Source organism: Phyllobates terribilis, unplaced genomic scaffold (genome assembly GCF_046119375.1).
Source record: "Phyllobates terribilis strain yellow unplaced genomic scaffold, ASM4611937v1 Scaffold_460__1_contigs__length_1441810, whole genome shotgun sequence".
Lineage (NCBI taxonomy): Eukaryota > Metazoa > Chordata > Amphibia > Anura > Dendrobatidae > Phyllobates > Phyllobates terribilis.
Window position 1 is genome coordinate 950076 of NW_027363220.1, and position 24187 is coordinate 974262.

Below are 24187 nucleotides of genomic sequence, written 5' to 3' on the forward strand. Positions count from 1 at the left end.
ACCGAATACTGATAGTGGGGCCGTGGCCTAAGTGTGATTTCTGCCCCTGCCGCGGTCAGTCCGTCGGGTGTCTGGCAGGTTATTCATTTACTGCATATTAAACAATTCTGTGGTGATTATTTCCCATGTTAGGAGCATATGTGCTAATGGATAGAATAACTTTCTTTTAGATTTTAATAATATGCCCATAGGGGCGATCTATTAAATGTTTTATTTAGAAATCTGTCTTGTGCTAAAACTTGCAATTGTTTCTTTTTATAAAGTGTCTGTGATTAGGCCTGAGGGGCGGCCTATACATCTGATAGACTTTCTATAATATACCAGAATTCAGCACATAAAGCAGCTCTATGGCTGCTCACAGCAGATGGAGATTTCAATTTGCTTCAAGAACGGCTAAATCTTTACCTTATTTATTACATGGTGTTCCCCTCTTCATAAATCCAGCACAAATCAGACTGGACTGTGACTCGCCTGTCTTAGGAAATTTCCCTCCTTAGTATTTATTGTGAGATGCAGCAAGAATAGAATTAAAATACAATTGAAAACAAATCCCCACCACTACCAGCAGGGGTCACTAAAGTACATTGTGACACCTGCCTGCAATCTACTAAACCTCCACCGGGGGGATATATTTCTATTATTTTACTCCTCGTATCAACTCTTTCCCCATTTATTCCATGTGTATTTTATTTAGGACTACTGCTAAAGAGAACCTGTCGCTTGCTTAAAAACAAAAAATTGAGTTATATTCTTTGTAAAAATTCCAGATCTCCCCCTGATTCTGCCACAGAAGAATCAGTGATTTTTACAAGTAATTTAACTGAAATTTTCTATAATTTTTCTTAAGAGCTTATATTTTCTTAAAGCCCTTCACATAAATCCTGTAGAAAAGCAGAGTGAAGCCGACCACATACACCACAATAAGCTAAAACCGCCACTGGTGCTGATATAGTCTAATATGTCCAAAAACTCTCATACTCTGAATGTGCAGTATTTCATCAGCACTATAGGAGCTGGAACTGACTTCCTTTCACCTCCCAGCATGCATTTCTCCTGCCATTGCCTTCACTGGACTATGCAGGATGACAGACAGGACAGGAATGAAGAGATGAAGCATCCACTTTCTGTAATGCATCTCTGCTCTTACAGGGTGGGTTACACTTAGACAACCCCTTTAAGACTTACATTGGTGACAGGTCACTAATGTATGATTGGTGGGGGTGAGACACCCGGGACTCCCACCAGTCAGCTGTTCCTGATGTCGGCGGCGTCACAAAACTGCTCAGTTATGGATCTGCACAGCGCCTGTATAGTGGCCGCGGCCGGTACTGCACATCCGCCCCCTATTCAAATCAATAGCAGGTGGAGTGCAGTGCCCGGTGGAGTGCAGTGCCCGGTCGCACCCACTGTGCAGCTCTGTAACTGATCAGTCCTGGCCGCTGACACCAGGAACAGCAGATTGGCGGGGGTGCAGAGTGTCGCACCCCCACCGATCAGACATTGATGACCTATACTAAGGATAAGTCATCAATGTTAAATGTTTAAGTCCCAGACAACTCCTTTAACAGGCTGTAGATATCACTATAGACAGCACTGGGGAAAATAATGACAGATGATTGACGTATGCTTTATTTGTTCCTGGAGCAATACACAGACTCCATAAACAGTGATCAGTGGGGGTGATCAGAGCCCCCCATCTCTTGGATATAACTATACGGTTCATGGTTTCATGTCCCCGGTATAAGAATCTTCACATTCACTTGATAAAGAGTCGGTAGACAGAGCACTGGACCGGTCCGGTCTCCTAACAGTCCAGTCTGTGCGGCCACGAGGCTCTCAGCTACGAGGTAAGTGTTTTAGGCAGTGAGTGCCCATCGCTCCTCATCCACCCGGGTGCAGAGAGATTTTTGCGGATTGAGTTCGGAGTTAGAGCCATGATCGGTGATCTCCAAGGTCGGCAGGTTACTTGTACAGAGCATTGAAGGCTCTTCCTATGACCAGTCTCCGAACCTCGGTAGTACCAGCCCCTATTTCATAAAGCTTGGCATCACGAAGGAAGCGGCCCATCGGGTAGTCGTTTATATAGCCATTGCCCCCTGTGGAGAAATAAACATTTATAAAAGAACAGTGAACATGGGGTGGTCTCAGTCTTCATGGGTAAAATTGCAAAATACGGTAAAAACTTTTCAATTTACTTCTTATTAAAAATCCTCTCAGACCTAGAGAAGAGAGATATTTTTAGGTCACCAGCCACCTCTGCCAGTCTGTCAGAGGTGGTCGGTCTCCTAGGGAAGGAGTGCTGTCCGCTCTGGATCCGGCCGGCTTCATTATGCCTCTGTCCTCTGATTCTCCAGGAGGGAAGGCTGCTTCTGATTGCAGCACTGGAGAGCGCACAGGACGGGTGGCACCTCTGGTCCGAACTGTCAATCATCAGGAGCAAGCAGGAAGCCAGAGGATGGGGAGCAGAGGACGGGAAGAACCTTTTAATGGGAATCTGTCAGCAGGATTGTCTATGTAATCTGAGATCAGAATAATGTCCGGCCAGATTCCAGCAATGTGTTACTACAGGGCTGTGTGCTGCTGTATCAATAAAATCAGTCTTAAATCAGCAGGATATTATCATTACAGCACTAGGTGTCTGATCAGCAGCTTTCTATCAATATATAGTGTACACAGGAAGGTGCCAATCAGTAGTGTGGGTGGGGTTATACACAGCTGCCAATCAGTGCTGTGGGCGGGGGTTATACACAGCTGCCAATCAGTGCTGTGGGCGGGGGTTATACACAGCTGCCAATCAGTGGTGTGGGCGGGGGTTATACACAGCTGCCAATCAGTGCTGTGGGCGGGGGTTATACACAGCTGCCAATCAGTGGTGTGGGCGGGGGTTATACACAGGAAGGTGCCAATCAGTAGTGTGGGTGGGGTTATACACAGCTGCCAATCAGTGCTGTGGGCGGGGGTTATACACAGCTGCCAATCAGTGGTGTGGGCGGGGGTTATACACAGCTGCCAATCAGTGGTGTGGGCGGGGGTTATACACAGGAAGGTGCCAATCAGTAGTGTGGGCGGGGGTTATACACAGCTGCCAATCAGTGCTGTGGGCGGGGGTTATACACAGCTGCCAATCAGTGGTGTGGGCGGGGGTTATACACAGCTGCCAATCAGTGGTGTGGGCGGGGGTTATACACAGCTGCCAATCAGTGGTGTGGGCAGGGGTTATACACAGCTGCCAATCAGTGGTGTGGGCGGGGGTTATACACAGCTGCCAATCAGTGGTGTGGGCAGGGGTTATACACAGCTGCCAATCAGTGGTGTGGGCGGGGGTTATACACAGCTGCCAATCAGTGGTGTGGGCGGGGGTTATACACAGCTGCCAATCAGTGGTGTGGGCGGGGGTTATACACAGCTGCCAATCAGTGGTGTGGGCGGGGGTTATACACAGCTGCCAATCAGTGGTGTGGGCAGGGGTTATACACAGCTGCCAATCAGTGGTGTGGGCAGGGGTTATACACAGCTGCCAATCAGTGGTGTGGGCGGGGGTTATACACAGCTGCCAATCAGTGGTGTGGGCGGGGGTTATACACAGCTGCCAATCAGTGGTGTGAGCGGGGGTTATACACAGCTGCCAATCAGTGGTGTGGGCAGGGGTTATACACAGCTGCCAATCAGTGGTGTGGGCGGGGGTTATACACAGCTGCCAATCAGTGGTGTGGGCGGGGGTTATACACAGCTGCCAATCAGTGGTGTGGGCGGGGGTTATACACAGCTGCCAATCAGTGGTGTGGGCGGGGGTTATACACAGCTGCCAATCAGTGGTGTGGGCGGGGGTTATACACAGCTGCCAATCAGTGGTGTGGGCAGGGGTTATACACAGCTGCCAATCAGTGGTGTGGGCGGGGGTTATACACAGCTGCCAATCAGTGGTGTGGGCGGGGGTTATACACAGCTGCCAATCAGTGGTGTGGGCGGGGGTTATACACAGCTGCCAATCAGTGGTGTGGGCAGGGGTTATACACAGCTGCCAATCAGTGGTGTGGGCAGGGGTTATACACAGCTGCCAATCAGTGGTGTGGGCGGGGGTTATACACAGCTGCCAATCAGTGGTGTGGGCAGGGGTTATACACAGCTGCCAATCAGTGGTGTGGGCGGGGGTTATACACAGCTGCCAATCAGTGGTGTGGGCGGGGGTTATACACAGCTGCCAATCAGTGGTGTGGGCAGGGGTTATACACAGCTGCCAATCAGTGGTGTGGGCGGGGGTTATACACAGCTGCCAATCAGTGGTGTGGGCAGGGGTTATACACAGCTGCCAATCAGTGGTGTGGGCAGGGGTTATACACAGCTGCCAATCAGTGGTGTGGGCGGGGGTTATACACAGCTGCCAATCAGTGGTGTGGGCGGGGGTTATACACAGCTGCCAATCAGTGGTGTGGGCAGGGGTTATACACAGCTGCCAATCAGTGGTGTGGGCGGGGGTTATACACAGCTGCCAATCAGTGGTGTGGGCGGGGGTTATACACAGCTGCCAATCAGTGGTGTGGGCGGGGGTTATACACAGCTGCCAATCAGTGGTGTGGGCGGGGGTTATACACAGCTGCCAATCAGTGGTGTGGGCGGGGGTTATACACAGCTGCCAATCAGTGGTGTGGGCAGGGGTTATACACAGCTGCCAATCAGTGGTGTGGGCGGGGGTTATACACAGCTGCCAATCAGTGGTGTGGGCAGGGGTTATACACAGCTGCCAATCAGTGGTGTGGGCGGGGGTTATACACAGCTGCCAATCAGTGGTGTGGGCAGGGGTTATACACAGCTGCCAATCAGTGGTGTGGGCAGGGGTTATACACAGCTGCCAATCAGTGGTGTGGGCGGGGGTTATACACAGCTGCCAATCAGTGGTGTGGGCGGGGGTTATACACAGCTGCCAATCAGTGGTGTGGGCAGGGGTTATACACAGCTGCCAATCAGTGGTGTGGGCGGGGGTTATACACAGCTGCCAATCAGTGGTGTGGGCGGGGGTTATACACAGCTGCCAATCAGTGGTGTGGGCGGGGGTTATACACAGCTGCCAATCAGTGGTGTGGGCAGGGGTTATACACAGCTGCCAATCAGTGGTGTGGGCAGGGGTTATACACAGCTGCCAATCAGTGTTGTGGGCGGGGGTTATACACAGCTGCCAATCAGTGGTGTGGGCGGGGGTTATACACAGCTGCCAATCAGTGGTGTGGGCGGGGGTTATACACAGCTGCCAATCAGTGGTGTGGGCGGGGGTTATACACAGCTGCCAATCAGTGGTGTGGGCAGGGGTTATACACAGCTGCCAATCAGTAGTGTGGGCGGGGGTTATACACAGCTGCCAATCAGTGGTGTGGGCAGGGGTTATACACAGCTGCCAATCAGTAGTGTGGGCGGGGGTTATACACAGCTGCCAATCAGTGGTGTGGGCGGGGGTTATACACAGCTGCCAATCAGTGGTGTGGGCAGGGGTTATACACAGCTGCCAATCAGTGGTGTGGGCGGGGGTTATACACAGCTGCCAATCAGTGGTGTGGGCGGGGGTTATACACAGCTGCCAATCAGTGGTGTGGGCGGGGGTTATACACAGCTGCCAATCAGTGGTGTGGGCAGGGGTTATACACAGCTGCCAATCAGTGGTGTGGGCAGGGGTTATACACAGCTGCCAATCAGTGGTGTGGGCGGGGGTTATACACAGCTGCCAATCAGTGGTGTGGGCGGGGGTTATACACAGCTGCCAATCAGTGGTGTGGGCGGGGGTTATACACAGCTGCCAATCAGTGGTGTGGGCGGGGATTATACACAGCTGCCAATCAGTAGTGTGGGCGGGGGTTATACACAGCTGCCAATCAGTAGTGTGGGCGGGGGTTATACACAGCTGCCAATCAGTAGTGTGGGCGGGTGTTATACACAGCTGCCAATCAGTGGTGTGGGCGGGGGTTATACACAGCTGCCAATCAGTAGTGTGGGCGGGGGTTATACACAGCTGCCAATCAGTAGTGTGGGCGGGGGTTATACACAGCTGCCAATCAGTAGTGTGGGCGGGGGTTATACACAGCTGCCAATCAGTAGTGTGGGCGGGTGTTATACACAGCTGCCAATCAGTGTTGTGGGAGGGGTTATACAGGGCTAAGCATTTAGAGCTCTGCAGCAGAGAAAACTGTTTTTGTATCAAAAATGACACATCGCTGGAATCAGGGTCTCTGCCCCTCCACCATGCTGCTCTCCGATTATATAACAAAAACCTACTTAAAGATTCCCTTAAAGTGAATACAGGCAACAATCTAAACCTGACACCTTTACTTGCACAAATCGCAACGCTTGTCAACACTGAATTCCTAAACATTGGAGATGCCTATATATGAAAACACAGCGGTGGTGGTGCGCTTGCTCCCAGAGCCATCCCAGTCTTTTCATACAGGTGAAGACACATAGGGCAAGTTTCATTTGCAGTTAAAATTTAAAGTCATTTTCTCATTTTTTTTTTTTTTTTACATCTTGGATCATTACTTGATGGGGTTTTTTTTGCACCAAAATAATTCTTCAAAATGGCGCACACAGTACAATGAATTCTTTATTTTCGTCTTTAATCTTTTTTTTTTTGTGACTTTAATGAAAAAAAAATTGGATGCTCCTCTAACACAGCGCAAAATTTTGTGCGAGAAATGTATCATATAAAATCAATTATGGAGGTTATATTTTTCGGGCACAGAGTTTGCTCAATTGATGAATCGGCTGAAAACATTAGGCAAAAAAAAAACAAAAAAAACCCCCACAGCCGTAATGGTGATCGCTTTGTGTTGTGGACTGCTGGAAACATCGAGGGCAAAACTGAAGAATAAATATGTATCAGTAGTGCTGGTGGATTTAGGTGTTGGCCAAAAGGCACAGGTTAGACTCTCCTTACCTAGACACTGAATACCATCGAGGGCCACTTGGGTAGCAGATTCAGCAGAGTAAAGGATAACGCCAGCACAATCCTGTAAGTAAATGACATGTTCCCAATTTATCACATACAATAACCAGAATTGAAGAAGAACAAAAATTCTACTTTAAAGAGGACATGTCACCAAGTCAGAAGTGACCAGTGTTTGCCCTTACTTTATTCCCGCTGCTCCCCCGAGTATTACACTTTTTCATTTTTTTAAATCCACCATACGGTTGCAGAGATATGGGCCTTTTTATTTAGTGTTGATTGTGTGTAATCTTTATAAGGGGGCGTGGCCCACAGGATAATTATGCAGAGCAGCCTAAAGACACGCCCCTGAGGATCCTGTGAGCCACGCCCCCTTTGATATAGATCATAAAATTTAGCAGTAAGTAAAAAGGCCCATATCTCTGGAACAGTATGGCAGATTTAAAAAAAAATAAAAAATCATGTTCAGGGAAGAAGTAGGAATACAATAAAAGAAAGAAAGAAAAAAAAAAGCTCCCTTTTCATCTAAAGACAGGTCAATGTTTAATAAGACCCCTCTTCGGTGGGGTCTCCTCTTCGGTGGGGTCTCCTCTTCGGTGGGGTCTCCTCTTGGGTCTCCTCTTTGGTGGGCCTCCTCTTGGGTCTCCTCTTCGGTGGGGTCTCCTCTTTGGTGGGGTCTCCTCTTTGGTGGGTCTCCTCTTCGGTGGGTCTCCTCTTCGGTGGGTCTCCTCTTCGGTGGGGTCTCCTCTTCGGTGGGGTCTCCTCTTCGGTGGGGTCTCCTCTTCGGTGGGGTCTCCTCTTCGGTGGGGTCTCCTCTTCGGTGGGGTCTCCTCTTCGGTGCCAATTCTGGTGTTCTTAACAGAAGCATACAGTCTAGATCACGTGAAGTCATTATCGGTCTTTACTCCTCTTTGGTCAGACCTCATCTGGAATACTGTGTACAGTTTTGGGCACCACATTTTAAAAAAGACATCGACAAACTGGAGCAAGTTCAGAGAAGAGCGACCAGAATGGTGACTGGTCTGCAAACCATGTCCTATGAGGAACGGTTGCAGGATTTGGGAATGTTTAGCTTGCAAAAAAGAAGACTGAGAGGAGACTTAATAGCTGTCTACAAATATGTCAAGGGCTGTCACATTGTAGAAGGATCATCTTTATTCTCATTTGCACAAGGAAAGACTAGAAGCAATGGGATGAAACTAAATGGGAGGAGACACAGATTAGATATTAGAAAAAACTTTTTGACAGTGAGGGTGATCAATGAGTGGAACAGGCTGCCACGAGAGGTGGTGAGTTCCCCTTCAATGGACGTCTTCAAACAGAGGCTGGACAGACATCTGTCTGAGATGATCTAGTGAATCCTGCTTTGAGCAGGGGGTTGGACCAGATGACCCAGGAGGTCCCTTCCAACTCTACTATTCTATGATTCTATGATTCACATGCTGTTGTGCAAATGGAATAGACAATAGATGGAAATTATTGGCAATTATCAAGACACCCTCAATAAAGGAGTGGTTCTGCAGGTGGGGACCACAGACCACATCTCAGTACCAGTGCTTTCTGGCTGATGTTTTGGTCACTTTTCAATGTTGGTTGTGCTTTCACACACGTGGTAGCATGAGACGGACTCTACAACCCACAGAAGTTGCTCAGGTAGTGCAGCTCATCCAGGATGGCACATCAGTGAGAGCTGTGGCAAGAAGGTTTGCTGCATCTGTCAGCGTAGTGTCCAGAGGCTGGAGACACTACCAGGAGACAGGCCAGTACACCAGGAGACGTGGAGGGGGCCGTAGGAGGGAAACAACCCAGCAGCAGGACCGCTACCTCCGCCTTTGTGCAAGAAGCAACAGGAGGAGCACTTCCAGAGCCCTGCAAAATGACCTCCAGCAGGCCACAAATGTGCATGTGTCTGCACAAACTGTTAGAACTGACTCCATGAGGGTGGTATGAGGGCCCGACGTCCACACATGGGGGTTGTGCTCACAGCCCAACACTGTGCAGGACGCTTGGCATTTGCCACAGAACACCAGGATTGGCAAACTCGCCACTGGCTCCCTGTGCTCTTCACAGATGAAAGCAGGTTCACACTGAGCACATGTGACAGACGTGACAGAGTCTGGAGACGCCGTGGAGAGCGATCTGCTGCCTGCAACATCCTTCAGCACGACCGGTTTGGCAGTGGGTCAGTAATGGTGTGGGGTGGCATTTCTTTGAAGGGCCGCACAGTCCTCCATGTGCTCGCCAGAGGTAGCCTGACTGCCATTAGGTACCGAGATGAGATCCTCAGGCCCCTTGTGAGACAATATGCTGGTGCAGTGGGCCCTGAGTTCCTCCTAATGCAGGACATTGCAGTGTGTATTTTCTTATGTCCATGTATTTACTACTAAAAGTAATTTTTTACATTTAGATTTCATTTTTCACTGGTTATTACAGACTTATTGCTTCCCTGCACATTCAAGTTTCATGTTTTCTTTGGGCATAGATCAGCTAAAAGGCACTCAGGAAAAAAAAACAGATGAAAGATCTACAAACTCTCCCTTAAGACTGTCAGAAGGAGCTCACTGATAGATTCTCAGTTAGCTAATTTTGCAGCCAGGAATAGACAGTGCAGCACAGATGCTACAGAACGCAACATTTTTAATGAAACTCAATAACGGAAATCAATTTTAGCCCCAAATACTTGCATTAAAGTAAAAAAAACAAATGGCCGCAAAGCAGGACAACCGCTTTAACTCCTTACCAACATCAGCCGTACATGTCTGGTATAAGTCAGTAGCGGGTGCATGGAGCAGAGTCAGCTCGCCCCGTACATGGCAGATAATGGCTGTGACAAACAACCAGGACCTGCCTCTAAGAGCTGCGAGTGGAGCGAAGATCTGCCCACCACTGTTAACCTGTTCAGTGCTGCTGTCAATCTCTAACAGCAGCATTAACAGCGCGCCGGCATTGGGATGCATCGTTCCATGCGCCCACCGGCGCTCCTGTGACGCGATCACAGGGCACACACGGACTGCTATGACATCCGGGGGTCTGCTGAAGCCTCCATGCCTGTCATCATAAAGCTTCATTTGGGCTGTAAAGAAGAAAGTGATTTTGCTATATGGAGCATTACTGTGGTATCGCTGTATATAGCACAAGCAATCAGATAATGTATACAAATGCAGTGAAAATTAAAAAAAAAAAAAAAAGTCTAAAATATTAAAACCCCACACGTTCAGCTCACCTCCCACTAAAAATAAAGATAATAAAAATATACACATTTGTGGTATGGTCTCTTTCAGAGAAATACAATCTATCCAAATATAAAAAACAAACGATCAGTGAACACAGAAAAAAATTCAAAAAGACAAAATTGCATTTTTTTCGTTCGGCACAATACTACAGAAAATCCTGTAAGAAGCGATGACCATGTCATATGTGTCCCAAAATGTTATCAATAAAGTCCTCTTGCCCTTCAAAAAATAAGCCCCCACACAGCTCCATCAACCCGAAAAACGAAAATGTTACGGGTCTCAGAAAAACTCTTGGAGAAGTTTGGTCATGCTGTAATCACACTGAGGAGTAGGATCCTATTACCAGGTCATTTTTACCACACTATGTACGCCGTTAAAACCCTTCCCAGAAAAACAGGGTCAGGCTTTTTTTTTCGCACTTTTACTGCACTTGGAATGTTTTTCCCGTTTTCTAGTACTATGTGGTAAATGAATGGTGGGATTTATAAGTACCGCTCATCCTACAAAATAACAAGACCTCACATATGTGGACAGACATGAAAAAGTTATAGCCCTTGGAAAAAGCCAAGGAAAAAACAGAAAAAACCATCAATTGGTTCTGTTGGGAAGAGGTAAAGCTGAAGAAACGCATGTAACAGCAGAATATGGAGGAAGGTGAGATATCACCGGCTGGAGGATACTACCTGCTCCATCGCTGGCAGAGTAACCCATCCCCATGGTGGCCGCTGAGATCTTCTCTTGTAGAAACGGATCCAAAATCTATAAAACATGGGGAACAGTCAGCAGAGGGTTTGGTGATTGGCTCATATTGGCGATATACCCAGGGGCATTACTGGGCACAGGGAAGATTGGGAATGAATAGGATTGGCTGTTAGATATGTGATCTCTTCAATTAAAGGGGATGTCTAGTTGGAACAAGTTCTCACTGATCTCTGGATAGGTGATGACTCTTAGATCGGTGGGTTTGGCCGCTATGACCCAATCAGCAGAACAGCACTTATAGATAGAAGTGAGCGAAGTGCAAATGTTCAACCGCCGGTCCGTTCATTCTCTATGGGGGGCGCTGTACTCAGCTTTCTCCTGCATAGAGAATGAATGGAGCGGTGGTCCGGGGAGGTACTAGCAGGGATTAGTTGGGTTCCCAGCAGATCTAGAAGTTGTCACTTATCATGTGTTGGGGAATAATGACTTCTCCTCTGATAAATGTGCTGATTCCTGTCAGTTGTGGTCGCTGAGTGCGTGTGATGGGATGCGGCTCCGTCCGTTATATTATATCACGTCTTATACCTATAATCTCGCTGATCGCAGGTGTCTGTCTTCACACTCAGATGAGATGGAACAAACTGACGATATAGGACTTTTTTTTTTTCTTCAAATTCAAACCGAGCAATCCTATTGGCTGAGTATGAATGCAGTTACCATGGTGACAGAAGTAGCTGCAGATTTAAAGGGACAAGATACTAATATTTTACTAAAGTGTATTTTATTATATACTTCACATAACTGACTGGGTACACCTTGGTGCTGGTGGGATGGCTTTTTTTTTAATCAAACAACATGTTTACTAAGTACCCTATATTATATATATTTCCTATTGCTTTTTACTTACTTATAGCAGGGTATATGTTCATATTGTTTCTATCCTAAGTTTGTCTATTTTCTAATAAAGACATGACCAGTCCTCTTTATAATTTTATAGTGACCCCATTGAGGTCATGGACTGATATTGGGGATTGCAGAGTTGGGGCAAGGTGTTGGTGCTAAGTAAGTGACATCAAATGAAGGCTATGGTGCATATGACTCGCCCCCTGGGCCGTGGGGCACTCGGATCCGGGCAGTAGGGGAACGATGGGAGTAGTAGTGGCAACTCGGTTCCGTGGCTCAGGGTGGTCAGGCCAGTGGTAGTCCGTTATGTGCTGATGTTTATGTCCGACTACGCCACCCGTGGATTTGCGGTTATTAGGAACCGCCGCTGCATGCAGACCGCTGGGGCTGATGAGGTGTGCAGCTAGGGTAGTGTGACTCCCCACGGGAAGAGTGCGGCCCCAGGGCAGTATAGTGGATGGTGGGAGTGATGGTAGTGAGGGTCCCAGTGCTGATAGTGCTGGAGAAGCAAGGAGCACACAGACAACAGGTTGCAGTCCAGGGTCTTTACTAGAACAGGTAAATTGACCCATAAACAGTCCCGGCTAGGAGGGGGACCTGGATGTCTGAGAGCAACGGGGAAATTGGCCCTGGTCAGGGTGAGGGTGTAGGCCTACCGTGCTTTCTGCGCTCCTTCTGGCTATCTCCTCCTGATAGGGTAACAGCCCACGTTTCCGAGCTTTCCGTGTATTCTCGCCTGTATGGCCTGCGACGTGGGTTCCTTTCTGCTCCCAGCCTTGTACGGCTTTACTGGTCCCTTCGGTTGTGGCAGGGCCTCCAGGCTTCTTAGGCCAAGGAATATACAGTCCCTTGCGGACTGGTTCTCTGCTGGGGGATGTGGAATCCTTCCAGCCTCAGACACCAAAGTCTGGTAAGGTCAGTCTCTGATTTGCCAAGACAGGCTCTCTTCGCCTCTCGTCTCTGGCTGGTGGCTCTCCTACTGCCACACTTCCTCTTAGGTGCAATCAACTTTCTGTCCCTGCTCCACTCTGGGACACGTCTCAGTGCTGAGACAGGCCATCCATTCTCTCTAACCCTGCCCCCAGTACCAGCTTTTATAGGGGCAGCCAGCTCCCCCTACTGGCCTGAGACAGGAGGCATTGCATGCTAATGTTCCCCTGACTAGAGAACCTCCCCCTTGCTCTCAGACACAGCTTTAATTACACTTGTGGCATCCAGGCCAGGGTGACACACATACATAGTAAATCAGTCTTGTTGTGCCACAGAAATCCTGTTCTATAACACAAAATATCTTCATATGATGAGGAGTTGTGTTGTGTTTTTCTCCATTTACATTCTAGCGTGGTGATCACATAAAATGTAAAATTCCTATTAAATAATTACTGAATGACAGTAGCCTGTATCCCTGGAGGACAAGTCATTTACCGCTTCACCAGGTTTGATGTTCTAATGCATTTAGATGTTTCAGTATTTGTATATATCTTTTTTTTCCCCCCTTAAGGGTATTCAAGCGCAGACTGTGGCAAACTTCTTCCTCGCCTTTGAAGCACAGCTTTCAATTATTCCTATCGTAAACAAGGTAAAAAGCTTCGAGCCGAGCGTGATCAGACTCCTTCAGTCCCGCAGCAGGTAAATCTGTGAACATTGCCGGCACTCCTGCTGTTCCTAGCACCGATCCCTCTATGAGCGGCTGTGCAGTAATGAAGGCAGGATTCACCCCAAACTTGCTCGTCTTTTTTTTCGATTTCCAGTTCTGGTAATTAGTGATACACATGTGTATATCCAGTGGTCAACTCAAAACCTATGTATGGAAAATCAATTGTTTGCTGTATGCATCTCATTTGTAGGATGCACACTATTCATTTCAATATGGAGCGGAGTAGGAGGAGACTTTCATTACTGTTCCCTTTACTTCCTCCCTGCTGATAGGAAATGCCATGCTGTTTGCTGGTGTCCTGTGATTACAGCAGCCTGCAACAGTTTTCAGCGTGCACTCCCCGGCTCAGGCATCAAGCAGTAAATGATAACATTAAAACGCTGCTACCCCTTTGTTAGTCACTTTTTTATCTTCTTCTCCTTCTACGAATGCTATAGTCCGTTATTCTAGAACTGCTCTGAAAATGGTTCTCTGGAGTGTTGGGATTTGGGTTTAGGGTGGGTTATGGGAATTGAAGTTCAGAATGATTTGATTAAAAAAAATATGAAATTAAAATTCCTCTGTTCTTGAGAAGGTCAGGAGAAAATGAAAGGATTCATCTAGTCTGTTCAGCGCTCCCAGGAGACAGGCACCAGGCGGAGGTATTAAAAGTCTTCAGAAATTTACTTAGATAAAAATCATCATAAAAAAACGATACATAGAACAACGCGTTTCGGCTATATATTGGTACAGAATAGCCTTCCTCAGGTAAGATATTGCTTTACAGTCTGTTAGAGTTATATAGTCTATATAGGTTCACTTGAATAAATTAATTAGGTTAAATGGTCAAGACCTGGTGGTTCTTCATTAGCTTAATTGCTGCTTGGTGGTTTTCAGTATGCAGCTTTAGCTTATCCTTGTTTCTTTTGTTGTTACAGGTATATTTGCAGTACATGATAAAATATATGGTGAAAAACACACACACATGAAAAACATTACAAACATTGATTTGCGTGTGTACAGTAGAGATGAGCGGTGTTCTACTCGAACTGTTCGCCAATCTCAAATTCGAGCTGTTTTGGGCGGTGTTCGAGCCGTTCGGCGAACACGAACAATTTGAGAAAAATTCAGCTGTTCGAGGTTATGTTCGATAACTGTTAGTGCACCAAAATCATAACTGGATTTTTTCTCAGTAATGATGAAAATTAATGTTAATACGCAGTTTGAGTGTACAGCGGGGCGGGGGGAGGGGCAGGGGATGGATCTCTGCAGGAACAATGAAGATCTCCATTTTTTTTTCTCTTTCCCGCATTTGCAGTGGGGAGGTGCAATCTGTCAGCCTATCAGCAGCGCACACACGGAGCGAAGTGCTTTTTTTCACACAAGCAAGGGCATGTGTCATTGGCAGTGTATGTCACATGTCCTTGCCCTATAAGACCAAGCCATTTTCCCCGTCGCCACCATTTTCTCACTGCTGCAGCTGCGTGTTAGACGGCACCGCTGTTGCTGTGTGCGCTATACCTTGTTAATTTCAAGCCAATTTTCGCACAAATCTACAGATAGCTTGGGAGTAGGGAATAGTTGTGATTGCAGTCCTTTTAAGGACTAGGTTACAGCATTTCCTACGACTTTTATCAGGCAGGTCTGTGCTCTTAAATAGATAGATTGTGGGAGTAAAGACTAATTGTAATTGGAGTCCTTTTCAGGACTAGGTTACATCAGTTCCTATCAGTTTTTGCCAGGCAGGTCTGTGCCAGTGCTGTGCAAGTTTTTTTCACAGCATTTGGCTGAATCTAGCAAAGCTAATCCTTTTTGGCCTATTGCAGAGTGTGTTAGTCAGTGGAGTAGCCTATCTGTGTTGCAAGATATAACACCTGTGTATAGAATACCAATTTTTTTACTGCACCTAGTGAAGTAAAATCTTTTGGGCATAGCATCATTCTATTAGTCAATCTATACTGACCTCCATCAGGTTGCAAATTAAAAATAATTTTTTTCTGCATCTAGCTCTGAAAAAATATTTGGGCTTCTAGCAGTGTGTGGGACTTGGTCTATTAGTCCATCTATACTGACCTCCATCAGGTTGCAAATTGAATATAATTTTTTTCTGCATCTAGCTCTGAAAAAATATTTGGCCTTCTAGCAGTGTGTGGGACTTTCTCTATTAGTCCATCTATACTGACCTCCATCAGGCTGCAAATTAAAAATAATTTTTATCTGCATCTACCTCTGAAAAAATATTTGGGCTTCTAGCTGTGTGTGGGACTTGTTCTATTAGTCCATCTATACTGACCTCCATCAGGTTGCAAATTGAATATAATTTTTATCTGCATCTAGCTCTGAAAAAATATTTGGGCTTCTAGCTGTGTGTGGGACTTGTTCTATTAGTCCATCTATACTGACCTCCATCAGGTTGCAAATTGAATATAATTTTTATCTGCATCTAGCTCTGAAAAAATATTTGGCCTTCTAGCAGTGTGTGGGACTCATTGTATTAGGCCATCTATACCAAGCTCCACCAGCTTTGAAATTAATAATAATTTTTAGCTTCATCTAGCCCTGAAAATAATTTTTCCCAATAGTGGTAGCAATAGAAATATGGGGCGCGCGCCTGGCTAACAAAAATATACGCTTAATAACACAAAACACCAGCCTAGCGCACTGCATTAATAAGATGGCATCATCGTCTCTCCCAGTGCTAGGCCTACTACGCAGGCTAGTATTCCTGTGCCTAAAACACAATGTATGGGTCCGCGCTAGCCACTATGTTGAGGGGTATAAAGCTGCTGCTAACGCTTTATAACAATTCAATTGGCAGATTTTCACAGAGCTCTTCCACAACGCCCACCCATCGGGCAACAGTTGCCCACCCTCCCTATGGGATCTAGTGGCGAATAGTTGATGCCATTAATCAGAGCGTCAGTTGCCCCGTCAACGTGGCAAGCATACGGTAAGGCATGGGAAGAGTGGACACGACTAGTAGCAGGCAGACGGGTTGACCAATGTGAACAAGCCAGATCACAAGTCACCATAGAATTTCTCCACCAGCTAATGATGAGGGGCATATCAGGGGCGTCAGCGCAGCGGTGGCGGACCGGAGTAGCATTTCACTTCCAACTACTGAATTGGGGAGATGTGACAAAGATTCATCATCAGACAATCCATAAAAGGGTGGAAAAGGGGTCAGCCAAGTCAGGAATGTAGACGTCCCGTCCCGTGTCACTAAAACTGATTTCTCACATCTTATCCCTAACACCATTAACATGACACTCACAATTTGAAGCAACACTAATGTCTACTGCATTTGTGATCGCCTTCTTCGGGGCGCTATGTATAAGCGAATTAGTCCCTCAATCCAAATTTACCACCAGTGGACGCTTATTACACCAGGAAGTAGTCATAGCCAATAATGCAATACGTGTACGCATACACCAATCGAAAACGGTTCCAGCGGGCAGGGGTACTTGGGTACTTCTACAACCCACAAACGGTACACTGAGTCGGGTAACAATAGTAAAAACATATCTAACCATCAGATCACAAAGTAATTTCTTCGTATCACACATTGATGGAACGCCATTATCAAGATACCTGTTCCAAGCTATATTTAATAAATGCATAACATCGGCAGGGAACCACCCCAAAGATTAAGGGACACACTCATTCCGCATAGGTGCGGCCACGGAAGCAGCAAGAGCAGGACTGTCAGAAACGGAAGTTCAGAGGATAGGGAGATGGCGATCCACGTGTTTGGCGAGATACATAAGACCGGACTTGTCATCCTAACGTGGTTTGTTTCTTTTACAGGTGACGATAAGCCAACAGTGTGAGTGATAGGCCACTCGTATATATATTGGGCACAAAAAAGGGCGAAAGTCCGCCCAGGCGGGAGGAAATTAGAGTTTCATAACACATATTTCAACTGGAGAGGTATTAGAGGCCTGCTATGGCCACAGGTACTAATGGAGGTAATCAAGGTAGGGAGAGAGGCAAGAGGTCCGGTCATCTTAGTTATACAGGCCGGGGGAAACAACCTAGGTCATCACAAGAGCGCATAACTAATGGCAATAATGAAACTAGACACTGAGCGCTTCAGAGAATTTTTCACAAAATTAGCTATAGTATGGTCAGAGATTGTGCCGATAGCGGTATGGCAAGGTGCGCGAGACATCACGGCCATCGAATGGACAAGGCGGGTAATAAATATTCGGATGGCAAAATTTAGAAGAGACAGAGGCGGTGTAGTGATACGACACCGACAACTGGAAGGAGATAAAGCAGGCCTCATACGGCCCGACGGTGTTCACTTAATAAATATTGGACTGGACATATTCCTGTCAGGACTCCAGGACAGAGTGGAACAAGCGTTAAGAGTGATGGGTGGGGGTCAGAGTCCTGCATACGAGTACGCTGGATCCTCCGTGGCCTGGAAATAGAAAGGACATGTTGGAGAGTTACACTTGTTGGCCAACTTGCCGGAGTGGGGACCCAGGGCATGCTGCAACAAGCTGAATTATTTTAGAAATAAAATGCCTTTCTAATGGAATGAGTATAAAGAGTTAATAAAGCTGTGACCGATCCTCACCTATCCAGTTGTAAGAGTTACATTATTGGGTTGTCCATAAAAGGGGGGCGGTAGGGGGGCTGAGCATCTGGGTTTGGTTGGGGGTCCCCACAGTCTGCCTAGCCTAGATTAATTTAAAAATTCTTATTAGATACACAGGCGGTGCAGCTTGCTTCGCAGCTGGGCTACTATGCCCAAAGTATTGCCTAGGCTAGATACAGTTAAAAATTCTACGCTGACTAGCAGACACTGAAGATTTGGAGCAGACCTCTGAGTAAACAGCTCTTCAGACTCAACCATCTGTGTTACCCCAAGCCATAGTGTATGTAGTTTCTTACAGTTAAAAGGGGGGGTGCGACCCAACCCACCTGGAATTGACGATGCCAACGTCACGTAAGACACAGCAAGGGGACTCCCAAAATTGTGGCACAGACACCACTTAACCCTAGAACGCATACCTGTGGCCTTGCAGGCCCGCCCAGTTAATTGTTTTCTATTTTCTGCAAGATTGCTTTAGTTAGAATTTTGAAACTCTAGGTATTCTTCATGTATATAGTTGTTTGTCATTTGAGTTTGAGTTATTCCATGTTATTTGCACACGGGCCTAAAGGGCCCCAGGTATGTGAAAGTGTAGATTTTTATGGTCATGCGTTCTAGGGTTAAGTGGCATCAATTGCCCCACTGTTGCTTAAAACGGTTGGTGAGGTGATTTTACCAAATCCCCAAGCTTTTAGTCTCCCAAGGATGACACAGGGGTAGAAATGTCCTTGCGAATCCATGATTTGATCATCTTTATGAACGTGAGTCTGTCTACATTCTCAGTGGACAGCCGCGTGCGCTTATCTGTCAGCACACCACCAGCAGCGCTGAACACACGTTCAGAGAGAACGCTGGCTGCATGGCATGACAAGATCTCCAAGGCGTGAGTGGCGAGCTCCGGCGATTTTTCAAGATTGGAATACCAAAATGAGCAAGGGTCCAGTGACACAGTCATGGCTTCGATGTTCACTTGGAGATTCTCCTGTACCATCCTCTCTAGGCATTGACTATGTGTCAGACTTCTTGTCTCCTGTGGCCTTGCAAAGGATGGGCTAAAAAAGTGGTGAAACGATTCCACAAAATTGCTGTTACCAGCAGATACTGTGTTACTGTTACTGTTTGAGTGATGAAGACTCGACAGTCCCACCGTTGGCAAGTTAGAACTGTGAGATTCACTACGTGCACCACTGGTGTTTTGTGGAAAAGCACATGTAAGATTCTGCAACAGATACTCCTGCATTCGTCAATACCTTTTTATGGCAGGAATTATTTCGGCAAATATACTTTTGTACCGGGGATCTAAGAGTGTGGCAACCCAGTAGTCGGGATTACTTCGAATTCTGACAATCCGGGGGTCATGTTGCAGGTAGTGCAGCAAGAAGGCACTCATGTGTCTTGCGCATCCAGAAGGACCAAGTCCTTGTTGTGTTGGTAGCGAGGTAAGAATCATGCTTCCTTCCTCTGCCCTCTCCCTCCAACCTCGCACAACAGAAATGTGATCAAGGTCTCCCTCATCTGATGTGTCTTCCATGCCCATTGCCAGTTCGTCCTCCACTTCTTCCTCGGCTCCTGCACCTTCCTCAACAGTTTGGCTGCTACCATGCGCCCTGGTTAATCCCTCTCCCCCACCCTCCCATGCCTGCCGCCTTGGTGCTGCCAACCGTCTGGACCTTGGAGATGTTATCCCTTCCGCATACGACTCCTCCTCTACTTCCTCCACCTCCTCTTGTCCCACCACCTGACTCCGAATTCTGTTTAACATGTGCTCCAGCATGTAAATCACCGTAATAGTCATGCTGATAATGGCATCGTCAGCACTAAACATCTTCGTCGCCATTTCAAGACTGTGCAGAAGGGTGCATAGGTCCCTGATCTGAGACCACTCCTCCAGCGTGATTTGCCCCACCTCTGGATCTCGTTGGCCCAGGCTATACGTCAGAAAGTATTGCACCAGGGCTTGTCGGTGCTGCCACAGTCGCTGCAACATGTGCAGAGTTGAATTCCACCGTGTCGGCACATCGCATTTCAGCCGGTGAACTGGCAGGCCCAACGACTTCTGTAGAGATGTAAGTCGTTGAACTGCGGGATGCGAACGGCGGAAGTGAGCACACAGCGACCGTGCACTCTGCAGAAGGCCATCTAGTCCGGGATAGTGGGCTAAAAATTGCTGGACAACCAGGTTCAACACGTGAGCCATACAAGGCACGTGTGTGACATTGCCCCGGCGAAGGGCCGCACCCAGGTTTGCAGCATTGTCGCACATGGCCTTCCCTGGTTGCAGGTCCAGTGGAGACAACCTTTCATGAAACTGGGTCTCCAGAGCTGACCAAAACTCCTCAGCTGTGTGACTCACATTTCCCAGACATTTCAAAGTAAACACTGATGCGTTGAGCCCAGCTGCCAGCATAGTAAGGAGGTGTGCAGGATTCCTTCTGCGCAGTTAGAAAGCAGGTGGCATTACCAGACAGGCTTTGGGTGCAGGTGGAGGACCGAGAGGAGGTTGAGGAGGCAGAAGCAGTGGAGGAAGTTCGAGATAAAGAGGATTAACACACAACTCGTGGGGACGGTAAGACTTGGACAGCAGCCCCTTGTCCTGCTGTCACCATAGTTACCCAGTGCCCAGTCAGCGACATGTAACGCCCCTGTCCATGCCTTCTCGTCCAAGTGTCTGTGGTGAAGTGCACCCTGTCACACACAGAGTTTCTCAAAGAAGCGGTGATGTTGTGTGCGACATGCTAGTGGAGTGCAGGCACACCTTTCTTTGAGAAGTAGTGCCGACTGGGCATCTGGTACTGGGGCACTGTGACGGACATAAGGTCTTGAAAATCCTCTGTGTCCTCCAGGTGGAAAGGCAGCATTTCTGTAGCCAACAGCTTGCAGATGGTGAAATTCAACCTCTTAGCTTTCTCATGGCTAGGAGGAAATGGTCTTTTACTTTTCCACATCTGAGGGACCGAGGGCTGGCTGTTGTGCTTAGACGGTGTTGAGTAGGGTGTCCCCGGCAACTGCCGATCTGTGAGGAAGATGCAGGCGGACATGTTAGGTTGCCTTGATCCAAAGGTGGTGCTCTCGATGTCGGAGAGCGCTCAACACTAGCAGGTGTTTCCACTTCCCAATGAACTGACGACCTGCCAATCACACTGGCTGTTGCGGGTAAAGAGGTGGCAGGTCTGCGTCCAAAAACATGTGTGACTGCTGTCCCCCCAGTCACAGAGGATGAAGAGGCTGCGGATGCACAAGATGGGGCAGACGGTGGTTGGCCCAGCCGGCTAGGCCGCATTGTAGCACAGTGAGCTTCCCACTGCAACTTATGCTTCATATCCATGTGACGGTACATGCATGAAGTACTCAAACTATGGATTTTTTGGCCTCTACTTAGCTTTTGCTGACAAATATTACAGATAACACGAGTTGGGTCATCCTTATCGATCTGAATAAATGCCCAGGCTATGCAAGGCTTAGAGCCCATGTGACCTGAAGAGCCACTACGACTTGTGGTCAGAGGCAGAGTTGTGGTTGAGGATGCAGTTGTTCACGTGCTTCCAGTACTCCGTCTCTGTTCAGGAAGGCGCAACCTAACCTCGTCGTCAATAGCATCTGTGATGCCCCGCTGCGCTTGGTATCACAGATCCTACAAGAGTGCATTGATGGAATCCTCCACAAGAGGCCCCCATAAACATTTGTAGAGCCCCGAGGGCTCGGCCGCTACAGGGGTATTGCACCTCTGCCAGAGGTGTGGTATTCCACTCCCGGGTAAGGATGGAGTGTGGACCAGGGCTCAGTTAGCTGCATGCAGCACACACACCCCATTTCCGAGGGACAGCTCAACGGTGCTCCCACTAGACATAAGTGCAGGCACGACCGACCATGTCCCTGCTGGAGTGGGGAGGGAGGGGTGGAACACCCAGTGCTGTAGGGGCAGATAGTAGGCGGTTCCTGAGTGTAGGAAGGAGCCCATTGGTTGCTGGTCACCTGGGCTCATGGCTAGAGGGAGGTATAAAAGGTGGGCACCATCTTAGTTCTGGGTCAGTTCAGCCAGAGGAGAAGACAGGGAGTAGAGGCTCTGTAGGAGCTCTACTCCAGGAGGGCCTAGTGAGAGGCCGAGGAGGAGGTGAAGGGGAGCTGAGATTCTGGCTCATCTCAGCTCCAAGAGAAAGGAACAGAAAGGAACAGAACAGGAACTGCAAAGAAGGAGAGACAGAGAAACAGAAGGGCTCAGGAACAAGAAGGTGGAAGGGACCCTAAGAACCCACGAGAATCCAGGGTGCAGGGTCAGGCAGATTAAGGGTACCGGATCCCAAGTTGGTGGAGGAGAAACAACCCTCAGCCAAAGACCGGTCGTCGTGATCATCTATTGGTGCGACACCTCATCAAACCTGCTAGGAAGGCACCATATAGGACAGCGGAGGACGGGGCCCACGTTTAACCGCACAAGTCCGCGGCAGCTGGACAAAAGTGGGTCACTGGTGAGGCAGGCCAGAGAAAGGATTAAAGGGGGTCCTGTGCCATGCTCCTGAGCTGCCTGGGAGTTGACCAAGCCCCTCACCTGGTGGACGCAGCACGGCTCGGGCGGTCACTGCTGACAGAAGTGACCCGGAACAAACGAACTGTGAGTAAAGACCCTGGACTGTAACTTGTTGTCTGTGTGCTCCTTCGCGCCTCCAGCACTATCAGCACCGGGACTCGCACTACCATCACTCCCACCATCCACTACACTGCCCTGGGGCTGCACTCTTCCTGTGGGGAGTCACATCACCTCAGCTGCACCCATCATCAGCCCCAGCGGACTGCCTTGCAGTGGCGGTTCCTAATAACCGCAATCCACGGGTGGCGTAGTCGGACATTATCTAAAGTACAGTAGCAGACTACCATTGGTCTGACCACCCTGAGCCGCGGGACCGGGCCGCCACTACTACTCCCAGCATCTCCCTATCGCCCGGATCCGCGTGCCCCACGGCCCAGGGGGCGAGTCAGCTTTGGCGTAGTCGGCAGGATTTCGTGCCCGCTAACCACGGGTACTGCGCGCCTGAAAAGAGACTGTTTCACGGTACTAAAGATGGCGCCCGCCCCAGAAGAACGAGCGCCATAATGTGCGCGCCAAAAGACCACAGGAGGCCGCCTCCCATCGTGGGCCGGGTCCCAGAATGGCGCCAAAGAGGAAGCCCGCCCCCAACAACCATGAGCACTGCTGTGGAAATGTCCGTCAACGTGGGGGGGCTGCCCCTGAGAGTGATTGTCAGCAGAATGCTCCAGGACCACCCCCCATGGGGGCGGATAGGAAAGAAAACTGCGGGGCAGGGAGTGGTCTGGATCAGTCCAGACAGACCGCACCCGGGAATGGACGCCCTGAGCAGCACCAGCCTCCTGGCCCGAAGCCTGCTGCAGGCCGAACCGTTCTGCAGCCTAGCAGAAGTCCTGGCGCAGCTCCCCAGAGATCCGGAGCGTGCGCAAGCTGCACTGGAGGACCTAGAGCGGAGGATGGTCCGGGCGCAGCGGAGTGCACTCACCGAGTGGAGAGAGGAACTGGCCCGGCAGGCCGAGACCCACCAGCGACAGGCTTCAGCCGCACCCCGCGGTTTGCCTGCCTCGGAGGACGGCGCAGGAGGAGAGAGGACCGGAGGCGACGCCGCAGAGGGAGCCACGAGGACTGAGGCAAGTGAAGGGGACGTCACCACCCCAAGCCCAGCACCCGCAAGCCTGCCCCAGCCTCCCGTCGCAGCACCAGAGGCCCCACTCACCGCACCTGTTGCCGCGCCGCCACTGCTCCCGGCTAGGCCTCAAGCGGCGAGCGCCGCGGCCACGCCCGGCCCAGCGCCATGCCCCTTGACCCCGGGTGCCGTAAAGCAGGAAGCATCATCGGCCCGGTCGCAAGGCCTGGATCATAGAATCATAGAATGTAGAGTTGGAAGGGACCTCCTGGGTCATCTGGTCCAACCCCCTGCTCAAAGCAGGATTCACTAAATCATCTCAAACAGATGTCTGTCCAGCCTCTGTTTGAAGACGTCCATTGAAGGGGAACTCACCACCTCTCGTGGCAGCCTGTTCCACTCATTGATCACCCTCACTGTCAAAAAGTTTTTTCTAATATCTAATCTGTGTCTCCTCCCATTTAGTTTCATCCCATTGCTTCTAGTCTTTCCTTGTGCAAATGAGAATAAAGATGATCCTTCTACAATGTGACA

General features: G+C 48.7%; 1 protein-coding gene across 2 annotated transcripts in view; it reads right to left on the reverse strand.

Moving 5' to 3' along the window:
- Positions 1–1606: 1606 nt before the first annotated feature.
- LOC141229222 (isovaleryl-CoA dehydrogenase, mitochondrial-like) overlaps positions 1607–24187 on the reverse strand; it is a 43447-nt gene continuing 20866 nt past the window's right edge. The window contains exons 3-5 of one of the 2 annotated variants that reach the window (XR_012295951.1): positions 10845–10920; positions 6920–6992; positions 1607–2096 (exon numbers count right to left, since the gene is read on the reverse strand). Coding sequence is in view for 1 of the 2 variants with exons in the window: in XM_073667423.1 (XP_073523524.1) it covers positions 1963–2096; positions 6920–6992 (207 nt within the window). In the remaining variant the exon portion in view is untranslated. The remainder of the gene's footprint in view (positions 2097–6919; positions 6993–10844; positions 10921–24187) is intronic. The other variant, XM_073667423.1, reaches the window with a different exon arrangement.